The sequence below is a fragment of the Phalangium opilio genome, unplaced genomic scaffold (genome assembly GCF_054372755.1).
Source record: "Phalangium opilio isolate 3A_F unplaced genomic scaffold, DU_Popi_V2 ptg000002l_1, whole genome shotgun sequence".
NCBI lineage: Eukaryota > Metazoa > Arthropoda > Arachnida > Opiliones > Phalangiidae > Phalangium > Phalangium opilio.
In genome coordinates this window covers 1,431,433-1,445,057 of record NW_028324144.1, presented here as the reverse complement: position 1 = coordinate 1,445,057, position 13,625 = coordinate 1,431,433, and the positions used below count along the sequence as shown (strand labels likewise).

At 37.9% G+C, this 13,625-nt stretch overlaps 3 protein-coding genes across 4 annotated transcripts in view; 2 read left to right on the top strand and 1 right to left on the bottom strand.

Annotated features, from left to right (window-relative positions):
• The window catches only part of LOC149718175 (uncharacterized), a 126,096-nt gene that overhangs the window by 37,853 nt on the left and 74,618 nt on the right, over window positions 1–13,625 (bottom strand). The window lies entirely within an intron of this gene.
• On the top strand, window positions 7,360–10,671 carry LOC149718182 (uncharacterized). Its single transcript, XM_089859288.1, has 7 exons — window positions 7,360–7,382; window positions 7,462–7,501; window positions 9,294–9,370; window positions 9,761–9,842; window positions 9,904–10,068; window positions 10,131–10,299; window positions 10,433–10,671. The coding sequence occupies exons 1-7, from the start codon at window positions 7,360–7,362 to the stop codon at window positions 10,669–10,671; spliced, it is 795 nt and encodes a 264-aa protein (XP_089715414.1).
• On the top strand, window positions 10,739–11,656 carry LOC149718181 (uncharacterized). The gene is made up of 2 exons (XM_089858035.1): window positions 10,739–11,024; window positions 11,087–11,656. The coding sequence occupies exons 1-2, from the start codon at window positions 10,771–10,773 to the stop codon at window positions 11,295–11,297; spliced, it is 465 nt and encodes a 154-aa protein (XP_089714161.1). The 5' UTR covers window positions 10,739–10,770; the 3' UTR covers window positions 11,298–11,656.

The window sequence follows — 13,625 nt, the reverse complement described above, 5'->3', positions numbered from 1 at the left end:
GACTCGATTAACCGTTTACGGAGATGAGTAATCGAATTTTGTTTCAACGGCATTCGAACCAGAGTCAGAAAACGATTACTTTTCGCACACCTCTAAGGCTAAACATTGTTTCAAATTCGAATTTCTTAGAAATGAGTATCAACCAGCTTAAAGACTATTAAATTACGATAAAATCTTATTGAACACAATTATTTTTCCCCATGACCTTTAGGGTCAATTTCAGAGAGCATCGAGTTAGGTACACTGACTTTCAAAAACACTTCTACTCAAATAAACCTCATTTTTTTCACGTAAGTGATTTCAAACTTTAATCAAGTTCCGACCTTATAAATAAATAACCATAACATTGGATTTAGAGAGCGCACGTAATCATGTTTGAGATGATGGGCTCATTTTTCGAAGGAAAATTAGACCATTTCACCCCGTCTCCACCCACTAAAGTTTTCAAAACAACCATAGTGTCCCAACCTCAAGTGACAGTCACGTCCACTTCCTGGTCCTTCTTAAATATGGACACCGATGTAAACGAGGCTTATTAACAAGCTACGCTCGTGTCATTGAAATATATTCTTCGTTCAATTAGGTCCAGATTTTAACAGTGTCAACCTTGGCCCTGCTGTCGATTTTGCTCGTCGTTCACTCCATCGTAACCAACAAATTCAAACTGTTGCCCACCAGGATGGCTGTCAAGAAAATGGCCCGAGAAACTCTGGAAAATATCTGGGAGAACGCGTCGCTCTTGTGCGCCGAAGGTAAGCGATTAAGTGAAAAGAATTCACTCTTCCGCGAGCCAGTTTCGTACTTGGATTGTGTTCGCCTTCATTACGAAAGATGGCGGCGCTTTAATCAGAAATTCCAGCTAACGGCATAAATTCCTTCCGTAGCGATTCCCTCCGTTTTGCCCCACATTACTTGTCGTCTGCTCGCCGCGTCATGGATGATCGGAGCGACCTTCATTCTCTTTTTCTTGGGTTGTTTCATGCGGACGGAATTCACGACTGAAAGCTACAATCGCATCGACTCTCTCTCGGACTTGATCAAATCGGGAATTCCACCTGAAATGAATCAAGGTTCCGCTGATGTCGCGTATCTGGTATATTTGGTAAATAGCTAGCCCTAGTCGAGTCAAGTTTTCCATTCTTCTGACGTCACTGTGACGTATCTATAGTCAAAACACGACCCAGTTGTAAAGAAATGGTTTGACACCCTTCATGGGAAGAAAATTTATTTCGGCAAGGATTTCAATTCGATAGAAGGCTACATTCGTGTTATTACTGGAAAGAAAGCCATGATCCTGCAGGACGGTCTTCTGCCGCTAATTGTGAGATCTACGAAATCAACCAAATTCTTGCTGGACAATGGAGGCCTTCACTTTTCACGAGACAGTGTTACTTACGAATACCAACACTTTGTGTTCAACACCACTTGGATGAGAAAAAGTCCACAAATCGAAAAAAACGTCCAACTGAGGTCAGTATGAATTTTATCTTAGAAAAGGTTTACAGTCTTGACGAATGTTCTATCACAGTGTGTCACCCTTTTTCGAAATGCAAATATTCAAATATCACGACTTAAAATTTCATTACGAAATTGAACGGTTAACTTGGAAGAAACCCTCGAAAGACGCCGTTGCCTTGGACTTGAGTAGCGTCAGCGTTCCCTTCTACTTTCTACTGACCCTGTTGTCAGCGACAACAGGCCTTGTCGCCACCCAAATAATCTTCAACTTAGCCGCTTAAACGATGACAATGAAATGGGCTACGAAATCCTCGAAAAATACACGAAACTTATCATCCAACTTAGTACACGATGAAAATGACCGCGAGATACGTCACTTCAAATGTTCTCTTTCACTTATAAGGTGTAATCACGCACTAACGACACGAATGTAACTAAACATTTGCACTAAAATTATAATTAATTAAAACTGGCAAATAAAGCATCACGAAACTTGCTGATAGAATAGTTTGAGGGGTTTATGACATTTAAAGGTCAAAACTTGAAAAACGGCACAAACCGATTTTGAATCGCGTGTAAATGAAGGACACAATTAAAATATTTACGCATTACCATCAGTAGGACTTTAATTAGGAGGTTAACAGAAAGGTTGGTAACTCAATCGCCCTCCCCACCCCCAACCACACCTAGTTAATAAGTAATTTTTTTACGTGACTTGTTATTTAGATATAAACATAACAAATGATATTGATCGGTTTACGGCGTCGAATAAGTCGTGTGATCCCGGGTAACTTCCGAAATTAAACGGGACTAACTATTACTTAAAATGACTTCATAAAGCTAGATTCCCACTCGACCAAAAACACGACGGAAACCCGGCAGAAATGGGTTCGACAGAAAAATCTTGACGTCGAGCCCGACGGAATTTCCGTTCGGTCGAGCGTCGTAAGTTGCGTTCTATTTTATCGGTCGTGTTCGGCGTTACGCAGGTGTCTCAGCCAATGAAATTATCCCACTGACTACGTCATAAACTTCAAGAGCGCACGGCGCACGCGTACGCGAGATCGATTGATAGCCGCCATTTTTTGAAAGCTCTTACAAATAGTGGTTGACCAATGCTTATCGGAAACATGACAGCAAGAAAGAAAAATTGAACTAATGGAAGTAAAAAGAGATTAAATGTTAATAAGGAAGACTTTATTGAGGAGGTTAGAAAACATCCCTTCTTGTACGATCTAAGCGACAAAGGGTACAAAGATACCCAGAGTTGGGGAACCAATCCCATCTGTCTGTCACCGTGACTGTCACGTGACCCAAAAATATCTACCGCCAAACTGAAAATTTAGTCGTGGTGTGAACGGTCTACCGCCGAACGACGCCGTAAGTTAAAATTTCTACCGTCGGCTGCGTAAGATTTGCGCGGTTTTTTTCTGTCGAGTGGAAATCTAGCTTTAGGCGGCAAACAATGAATGAATGAATGAATATTTATTTCATTTTCACATACAGTGAGAATCCCTTTTGAAACAGGGAGGAGCAGGCTGGTTAGGCTGCTCGCTAGTTTAGTTTTGTACATTTTAGAACATTGTTTCATTATTATTATTATTAAATGGTTTAAGGTTTAAGGCGCGGTGGTTGTGGTGGCAGGGATTTGTCTTAGATTGTTCCAAGCATGTAGAAGGGATTCTTGACTTTGTCTAGACCCGTAAAACCAAGTTTAAGTAACAAATTGGCTTCTGTAATTGACGTTCCTGAATCATTGTCGCGGTTTAGGCCTAACTGGCTCGCGGGAAAGAGTTAGTGATATGGTTAGTATCGGAAGCGGCGCTTAACACCATGTTAATGGGGAGCGGCATTGTCTAGAAACGACGGATTCCCTACTTTGAAAGGCGAGTACAAACTTCGGGGTTACTACTCTATGTAGGCCTACCTCACAACAAAAAAAATTCTGAAAAAAAATTAACTTGAAGTTATGTTTTTAGGATAATTTCGGTTAATTTTTAAAAACTCTAGCCTATAATGGAAAAAAATAATTATAGAAATTTAATATATCACTCCCTATTCCTACGCATATTTGAATATTTTCTATCGCGCATGCGCGGTATTTTCTGGAACAACCGTTTCTCCTTCGCATCTAACATAAATCACCCAAAATATCTAGCAAGATTTAAGATAATTATTACTAAAGTTTTTAAATAAACAGATACCGTAGCAAAATATATTTCTTTATAATTTCTGACTAATGTACTTCAGGAAAAACGAAACGGGGATAGGAGGAAAAAAATAAAAAATCAGTTTTGAAAAGATGATCTTGATAGAAAACAAAAAAATACATTTTTCGGACAGAGATACGTAGCGCTTGTCCAAACTCCTTGGAAAAGACGCTGTTAAACAAGAATAGACTTCGAGGAGGAGGAGAAGAGTCCGAAAAGGATGAAGTTTCGCTTAAAGGATCTCGTCAAAAGTATTCAAAAGATAATCCGATACGAAATGACAAGAGTATTAATGTTTGATAGTCGAGATACTCCGAAGAGACGTCCATACCACGTACGCACGCTCATGCGGTACAAGACGTAGAAAAATCTCTAAGCTACAAAATAGACATCGGAGAGAGAAAAGAGAAAAAGAAAAACAGTCTCCGGGAAAACATACAAGACTTAAAAGGAATTTGTTTTGATTTCAGGAATGGATGAAAACCAATAGATAGGTTCCTAGACGTTCCGAGCTTTAATTTCGTCGTGTTTAAATTATTTTAGTAGAACTTAAGCCTAATTTGAAACAAAACGCGCGTGCGATAATTTTTCTCTAGTTAAAATTTGAACTATCTTACGTCTCATATGAAGAATATTTGATGGCACTTGTGTGTGTTAATACGGATAGAAAACTAACTAAGCCACGTTAATTCACGCAATAAAAATAATAATTAATTTTTATTGTGTGAATTAACGTGGCTTAGTTAGTTTTCTATCTGTATCTTACGTCTCTCCTCAATTTCATAAACTCATGTATTATTGACCACATTCATTTTCCCTCGAATACGGAACTTTTACGGCATATTTAATGATTTTCTACCGCCAATAACATTATAATTATCAATTATTCAACGCGTTATATAATAAGGTCTATTATTTTCCCCAATTTAATATTTGCACGTTTGTGTACATTTGGAGGTTACGTGTTAATAAATATTTAAATAACAAAGCGGTTATTAATTTGCAAGCATGTAAATATGAACTTTCTAAATGACTCTTTGAATTTTAAATGAACCTTTTTCGGTATTCTATTTGTCGTGACTCCAATGTTTTAGGAACAGCTATATTTTAATTTAGACTAACATTGCTATCTAAATGTTTCGTAAATGACTCGGTCCACTCGCTCTCAATTTACTTGGTGACATTTTACTGGAAGATATTAACGAGAAAACGAAAGATATTTAAGTCAACCGCGCGTCTAATATTTGTCACAATGCGTTTTCCCTTCGCTCAACTTGAACGCGTCTGATTTCGGCCCCTATTCCGAACACGGAAAATTTCAGGTTCAAATTTGGAAATCCTCGAATTAATATTAAGTTAAACGCTTCTTGAGCGAGCGACACGATTTTTTGGTTTGATCAAACGTGATCTCGCTATTTTTGCGTTTAAACCGTCATCAAACTAGGCGACTGAAATATATTACGTCACAATTCAAAAATCCAAAAAAGTGACTAATAGTAACTTATTTGAAAAGTGACTTTTAGAAACCGAATTGAAAAATAGTGACTTTTAGTGAAAAAAGTGATTTAATATTTACACTTTTTCGTACATTTCGAGGTAAAGTGTTAATCAATATTTAATTAACAAAGCGGTTCTTCATTTGCAAGAAGACATTTTTTAAATGACTTTTTGAATTTTAAATGAACTTTTCCGATATTTTTTTGTCGTGACTCAAACGTTTTAAGAAAAGCTACGTGGTAAGAAATCCGGGGATAATATTTGTCACAATACGATTGGTCATTGCGCCACTCGAAAGCGTCCGATTTCAGCTTTCAGGGTTCGAATTTTGAAATCCGCGAAACTACGTTATGGTCCAGTTATGGATGAATTAAGAAGTGAAAAGTCAGTGAACGTATAATTTAATATGTCTTTGTTTTTTCACCAAAATTCCACTCGCTAGAAGAGAGGTAAAAAAACCTAAACTATTATTTTTTTGCCACTAACTATATTGATAAGAAAATAATTGCATTAAGTTATATAGGGTATAGGCCTAGTAAGTTTAATTAGAAAATCGATCAAACGTCATGGTTTTTAAAAAGGTACATAATACGAGCTTACCTAGAGTAAAATTCACTCTTAGAAAGGGTAAATATTGACGTAGGAAATCCGTTTTAAAAATACGCGCTCGCTACTCTTCCAACATTGAGTATAACAATTAGGAATATTGATCAGAAGGGGTCGCTAAGAAAGCAATCATGGAACCGTGTCCTGGAATTTCTACTTAATGTTAACCATTTTACTTTTTAAATACCGCGCAGTTTTAAACAGCGGAGAGTGATTAAAAGAAAGCTCAGTTCCGGTTGGTGGATAGAGACGCGTTACTCCACGTCTGAATATGGGATAATCGCGCGTTATCAAAGCCCTCCAGTTCCTACAAATTGATTTGACAGATTTTAAGTACGACGCTGGATTCTTGGCTTAAACTTATCGAGTAAACCTTGAAAATTCACGGCGGATAACGAATCAAGAGCGTCGATATATAGCAAACTATCTTAAAATATCGGATCCCAAAATGGCAGATGACGCGTATTTCAAATACAGGTAGCCAATTTGCATTTCAAATTGTAATTTAGTTAATGTCGAATCTAAAATTATTATTTAACTCACGAACCCGCGTTTCGGTCTAGTCGTAAGCAATAATATAATAATTATATTTAAGTATAATTCCACTCACTCGGAGAGGTAAAAGCCAAACGTATTATTTCTTTTTGTCACTAACAATATGGTCAAGCTTGGTTTTCACCGAAACTTGTAAGGTTCTAATACGAAAGAGCGCAAGATCGCGGAGACCAAAGCTTGCAGTCATGTTGCAAATGCACCAATAGCAACCTATCGATTTTCTTAGACTATATTGTCTAAATAACGATTAAGCTAAACTTATTTTAAGAAATTTAACTCGACAACGCAAACGCCTGCAATTAAAAAAAATGGCGTCGGAAAAACATCTCGCGAGATGATCTATGACGTAACGCATTGGTGAATTCCTATTGGCCACCGCTTTCCTTTACGTAAAAATTTGCAGAAAAATAGAAAAACCAATTCCGCGCTTGCCGCCGAGGAAACGCGAAACTTTGCGGCTAGTTACCATTGAAAAAAACGGCGCGGAGCGCGGTTTTCCCGCATTTTTTTGGGCCAATGAAAACCAGGCTTTACCAGAATAATTGCATTAAGTTAGAAAGTAACTTTAATTGAAAAATCGGTCAACCGAAATGGTTTTTAAACTGTACATAATAAGAGGTTACCTAGAGTAGAATTCACTCTTAGAAAGGGTAAAAATTCACGTAGGAAAGTAGTTTTTAATTCCCGATCTCGCTTCCCTTACAACATTGAATATAATAACAATATTGATCAGATGGTCTTGGTTGAAGGCGTCGCTCGCGACTTGAGATTTCGACTAAGTGTTTTTAACCATTTTGCCTTAAAAAATCGGAAAGTGATTAACAGAAAGCGCAGTTTAGGTTGGTGGATCGAGACGCCATACTTAATATCAGTATTATACGACTCGAGAAATACTTGACTTCAAAATTGTAGTCAAAGTAAAGTACAGTTTCTTACAATTTGATTTGACAGAGACCAAGTACGACGCCTCGTTTTTTTGGCTTAAACGTATCGAGTAAACTCTGAAAACGGTCTTAAAATAGCAGATCCCACAATGGCAATGACCGGAGATGACACGTATTTCAAATACAGGTGGCCGATTTGCATTTTCAAATTTAGTTAATGTTGATTCTAATATTATTTTTTATTATTAAAGGTACGTCAATGTAACTCCCGTAAACATCATGACACTGCGGGTGAGTTTAATAAACGTCGGTGGCGTTGTTGAAGCCATAATTAATATCTCCATTGTCGGTGATAACATAAGCATATCAAACCACCCGTAAGCGTGAATTCACAATAAGACCACGGGTAATCACCATTGTACAAGGGCGCCAGAGAGAAATTTGAGGTTCTACGCCACCTAGAGGGAAAACGAAGCAATTCTCTCCTTCCCGATTCCCAATACCACCTTATAACCCGGAAATCTAACCAGTCGTCTGCTTCTGCAATAAATGGCAGCGGTGAATTCAGTCTTGGAAATAGCACAGGTCCACAGGTCAAAAACCAGTTTATTAATTGCTCGGACCAGTTTTTTTATTCAAAATCCGGGGGTTACTGGTCCTTGGGACCAGTTTATTAATTGAGAATTTTTATGAAAATTCAGAAGGGACCAGTTTAAAAATTCTAGTCATTATAAATTTCTACTCCATGGATATAGTCTCCTAGCCTTGACATTTTCTCATTCTTGCCTAAGTTGCCTTCCTTGCTACAACCACAGCCCACTCGATCACGCTTTGGCTTCACACAATTTTTTTCCTATGTAAAAGCGCGTGTTGGTAATTATGGGCTTTTTCGCTCGAAAAATCCAAGGAGCCAGCTTTTAACATGACCGGCTATGGGAGGAACACAGTTATTTTGCCCTAATTTTGAAACTACTGGTGCAAACCTCTTGAAATTTTAATGTGCAAAACAGCGTTTGCTATGTTTAAAAAGTTTCCCTTCTATAGTTTTTTTGTATAAATATTAGAACGAAAATTAGCCCTACTTAAAGGGCTTGGTCTTGGAACGGTTTAATAAGTTTTCCCGTTTCACTTGTTTGAATCTCTTGAAATTTTAGTGAGAGGCACATTGAACGGTTTTAAGTTATGATGCAAAGTTTCAAAGTTTTAAAGAAACAATTCACTTCCAAAAAATTCATTAAAATTGTGCCTGTGCATAATCCTACAACCTATTTAGTCGCTTAGGGAAATTTTAGGAAAAGGACTATTCGTTTTAAAAGTTCGAAATTTTCCACAATAATTTAAAACCTTTAAATATGCCTTTCACTAAAATTTCAAGAGACTCGAACCAGTGAAGCTGAAGGAAACAAATTTAAACTGTTTGAGACTAAGCCATTAAATTATGGTTCATTTTCGTTTCAATGTTGTTACAAAAACCTTTGTAAGAGAAAAACTTTGCACAAAAATACCAAACATTATTTTGCAAATCTCATTAAAATTTCAAGAGATTTCAACCAGTATTTTCAAAATTAGGACCAAAAAACGGTGTTCCCCCAATGACGGAGTTAACTCTGATTTTTGACATAATTTTGCATCTATAGCCCGATCGAATGGGCTGTGCGTCAACGAAATACTCCCTTAATTTTTCAATAGGATTAGTAAAAAATAAATTAGGGATAGGGTCACTGGTCCCAAGGACCAGTTTAATATTGTAGACGCTGGGGCTCACTGGTCCCGAGGACTAGTTTTAAAAAAATCCTTATTTCCAAGACTGGCGGTGATCGGTTTAATACGGGCTTTTAAGACTTAAGTTGTTTGTTTAAGATTAGGAACAGGAAATTATCTCGAATTTTAAAAGAAAATAAGAAAAACTCTTAGTGATAAGTGTACACAGTACAACTGGTTTCTTACGAATAGGATAAGTACAAAAGAGAAAAGTTTAGGTTGCCGCATGCCTTTATTACGCGAACTTCAAAATCCACGTTTTAGCCCCACTAGCAGACGACAATGCTTATGGTGATAATTATACACTTTCATTTCTTGACAGGAACAATGGTCTGGAAAAAAAGAGAGAGAACTGATCATGTTCGTGGTGGAATATTTAGAACGAATCTTCAACATGAAGTAAATTTCATTATTGTAATTCGATTCCACTATTAATTGACACGAGAGACAAAGAAGGGTCCTAGCGCGCAATTAATCCCCGTTAGACCAAATGGGTGTGCGACTATAATCGAAAATAAAAAAGAGTTAGTCAATTTATTCATACAGATATTTCTGTAACATCTCTTTAACTCGATTAACCGTTTACGGAGATGAGTAATCGATTTTTAATTCAACGGTATTCCGTATTCGAACCAAAGTCAGAAAACGATTACTTTTCGCACACCTCTAAGGCTAAACATTGGTTCAATTTCGAATATCTCAGAAATGAGTATCAACCAGCTTAAGGACTAGTATCAAATTACGATAAAATCTTATTTAACACAATTATTTTTCCCCCATGACCTTTAGGGGCAATTTCAGAGAGCATCGAGTTAGGTACACTGACTTTGTAAAACACTTCTACTCAAATAAACCTTCTCATTTTTTTCACGTAAGTGATTTTAAACTTTAATCAAGTTCCGAACTTATAAATAAATAACCCTTACATTTAGAAGGCGCACGTAATCATGTTTGACATTATGGGCTCATTTTTCGAGGGTAAACTAGACCATTTCACCCCGTCTCAACCCTGTAGCATAATCAAAAGCATTATCGTGTCCCAACCTCAAGTGACAGTCACGTCCACTTCCTGGTCCTTCTTAAATATGGACACCGATGTAAACGACGCTTATTAACAAGCTACGCTCGAGTTATTGAACTATATTCTTCGTTCAATTAGGTCGAGATTTTAACAGTGTCAACCTTGGTCCTTCTGTCGATTTTGCTCGTCGTTCACTCCATCGTAACCAACAAATTCAAACTGTTGCCCACCAGGATGGCTGTCAAGAAAATGGCCCAAGAATCCCTGGAATATGTCTGGGAGAACGCGTCGCTCTTGTGCTCCGAAGGTAAGCGATTAAGTGAAATGAATTCACTCTTGAGCGAGCCAGTTTCGTACGGGGATTGTGTTCCCCTTCATTACGAAAGATGGCCGCCGCTTTAATCAGACATTCCAGCTAACGACATAACTTCCTTCCGTAGCGATTCCGTCCGTTTTGCCCCACCTTACTTGTCGTCTGCTCGCCGCGTCGTGGATGATCTGCGCGACTTTCATTCTCTTTTACTTGGGATGTTTCATGCGGACGGAGTTCACGACTGAAAGCTACAATCGCATCGACTCTCTCTCGGACTTGATCAAATCAGGAATTCCACCCGTAATGACGTATGATGACACCGATGAAGCGTATCTGGTATATTTGGTAAATATCAAGCCCTTGTAGAGTCAAGTTTTCCATTCTTCTGACGTCACTGTCGCGTATCTATAGTCAAAACGCGACCCAGTTGTGAAGCAATGGTTTGACGCCCTCGATCGAAAGAAAATGTATATCGGCCCGGAGTCGGATTTAAATTCGATAGAAGCCTACACTCCTGTCATTTCTGGAAAGAAAGCCATGATCGTGGATGTCGCTCTTCTGCCGATAATGATGAGCTCTACGGAATTAACCAAATTCTTGCTGGACAAAGGAGGCCTTCACTTTTCGCGAGACAGTGTTACTCACGAATACTTACACTTCGTTTTCAACACCTCTTGGATGAGAAAAAGTCCGCAAATCGAAAAAAACGTCCAACTGAGGTCAGTATGAATTTTATCAAAGAAATTATTAACAGTCTTGACAATCGAATGTTCTATCGCAGCGTGTCACCGATATTCGAAATGCAAATTTTCAAATATCACGACTTTGAATTCAATTACAAAATTGAACGGATCACTTGGAAGAAACCCTCGAAAGACGCGGTTGCCTTGGACCCGAGTAGCGTCAGCGTTCCTTTCTACTTTCTACTGACGCTGTTGTCAGCCACAGTAGCCGTTGTCGCCACCCAAATAATCTTCAACTTATTCGCTTAAACGATAAAAATGAAATGGGCTACGACACAAAATCGAAATCCTCGAAAAATACATTTAGAAACTTTTCAAACTTTGAAATCTATGGTACACGCTGAAAATCACCGCGAGATACGTCACTTCAAATGTACTCTTTCACTCATAAGGTGTAATCACGCACTAACGACACGAATGTAACTAAACATTTGCACTGAAATTAAAATTAATTAAAACTGGCAAATAAAGCGTCACGAAACTCGTTGATAGAATAGATTGAGGGGTTTATGACATTTAAAGGTCAAAACTTGAAAAACGGCACAAACCGGATTTGAATCGCGTGTAAATGAAGGACACAATTAAAATATTTACACATTCCCATCAGTAGGACTGCAAGAGAGGTTAACGGAAAGGGTGGTAACTCAATCGCCCTCCCCACCCTCAACCACACCTAGTTAATACGTAATTTTTTTACGTGACTTGTTATTTAGATATAAACATAACAAATGATATTGATCGGTTTACGGCGTCGAATAAGTCGTGTGATCCCGGGTAACTTCCGAAATTAAGCGGGACTAACTATTACTTAATGACTTCATAAAGCTAGATTCCCACTCGACCGAAAACACGACGGAAACCCGGCAGAAATGGGTTCGACAGAAAAATCTTGACGTCGAGCCCGACGGAATTTCCGTTCGGTCGGGCGTCGTAAGTCGCGTTCTATTTTTCGGTCGTGTTCGGCGTTACGCCGGTGTCTCAGCCAATGAAATTATCCCATTGACTACGTCATAAATTTCAAGAGCGCACGCGTACGCGAGATCGATTGATAGCCGCCATTTTTTGAGAGCTCTTTTACAAATAGTGGTTGACCAAGGCTTATCGGAAACATGAGTTATGACAGCAAGAAAGAAAAATGAAACTAATGGAAGTAAAAAGAGATTAAATGTTAATAAGGAAGACTTTATTGAGGAGGTTAGAAAAAAATCCCTTCTTGTACGATCTAAGCGACAAAGGGTACAAAGATACCCAGAGTTGGGGAAACCAATCCCATCTGTCTGTCACGTGACCCAAAAATATCTACCGCCAAACTCAAAATTTAGTCGTAGCGTGAACGGTCTAACGCCGAACGACGGCGTAAGTTAAAATTTCTACCGTTGGCTGCGTGATTTCCGCGGTTTTTTTTTCTGTCGAGTGGAAATCTAGCTTTAGGCGGCAAACAATGAATGAATGAATGAATATTTATTTCATTTTCACATACAGTGAGAATCCCTTTTGAAACAGGGAGGAGCAGGCTGGTTAGGCTGCTCGCTAGTTTAGTTTTGTACATTTTAGAACATTGTTTCATTATTATTATTATTAAATGGTTTAAGGTTTAAGGCGCGGTGGTTGTGGTGGCAGGAATTTGTCTTAGATTGTTCCAAGCATGTAGAAGGGATTCTTGACTTTACTCTAGACCCGTAAAACCAAGTTTAAGTAACAAATTGGCTTCTGTATTTGACGTTCCTGAATCATTGTCGCGGTTTAGGCCTAACTGGCTCGCGGGAAAGAGTTAGTGTATGGTTAGCATCGGAAGCGGCGCTTAACACCGTGTTAATGGGGAGCGGCATTGTCTAGAAACGACGGATTCCCTACTTTGAAAGGCGAGTACAAACTTCCCGTACATTTTAGTTCAATTTTTATTAAATATAATATCAACAACGTTTTGAGTTTTCTTTAAGATGAAATTTTGAAACTCTCGAAAAAGTTGTTGAGAAAAGCAAAAATTACCTTTCCGAGTCAAGTGAAATATTACCTCCCCCTTTATATTCCCCTTTAATTGCTATTTAATGATAATCTACCGCCGTTAACATTATAATTATTTATTATTCAAAGCGTCATGAAATAAATTCTATTATTTTCCCCAATTTAATATTTGCACGTTTGTGTACATTTGGAGGTTAAGTGTTTATAAATATTTAAATAACGAAGCGGTTATTAATTTGCAAGTAAACATTTCATCTTTGAATTTTAAATGAACCTTTTTCGGTATTCTATTTGTCGTGACTCCAATGTTTTACGAAAAGCTATATTAATTTAGATTAATATTAATATCTAAACCTTTCGTAAATGACTCGGTCTACTCGCGATCAATTTACTCTGTGACTTTTTACTGGAAGATATTAACGAGAAAACGAAAGATATTTGAGTCATCCGCGCGTCTAATATTTGTCACAATGCGTTTTCCCTTCGCTCAACTTGAACGCGTCTGATTTCGGCCCCTATTCCGAACACGGAAAATTCAAATTCAAATTTGGAAATCCACGAACTAATATTAAGTTAAACACTTCTTGAGCGAGCTACACGATTTTTTGATTT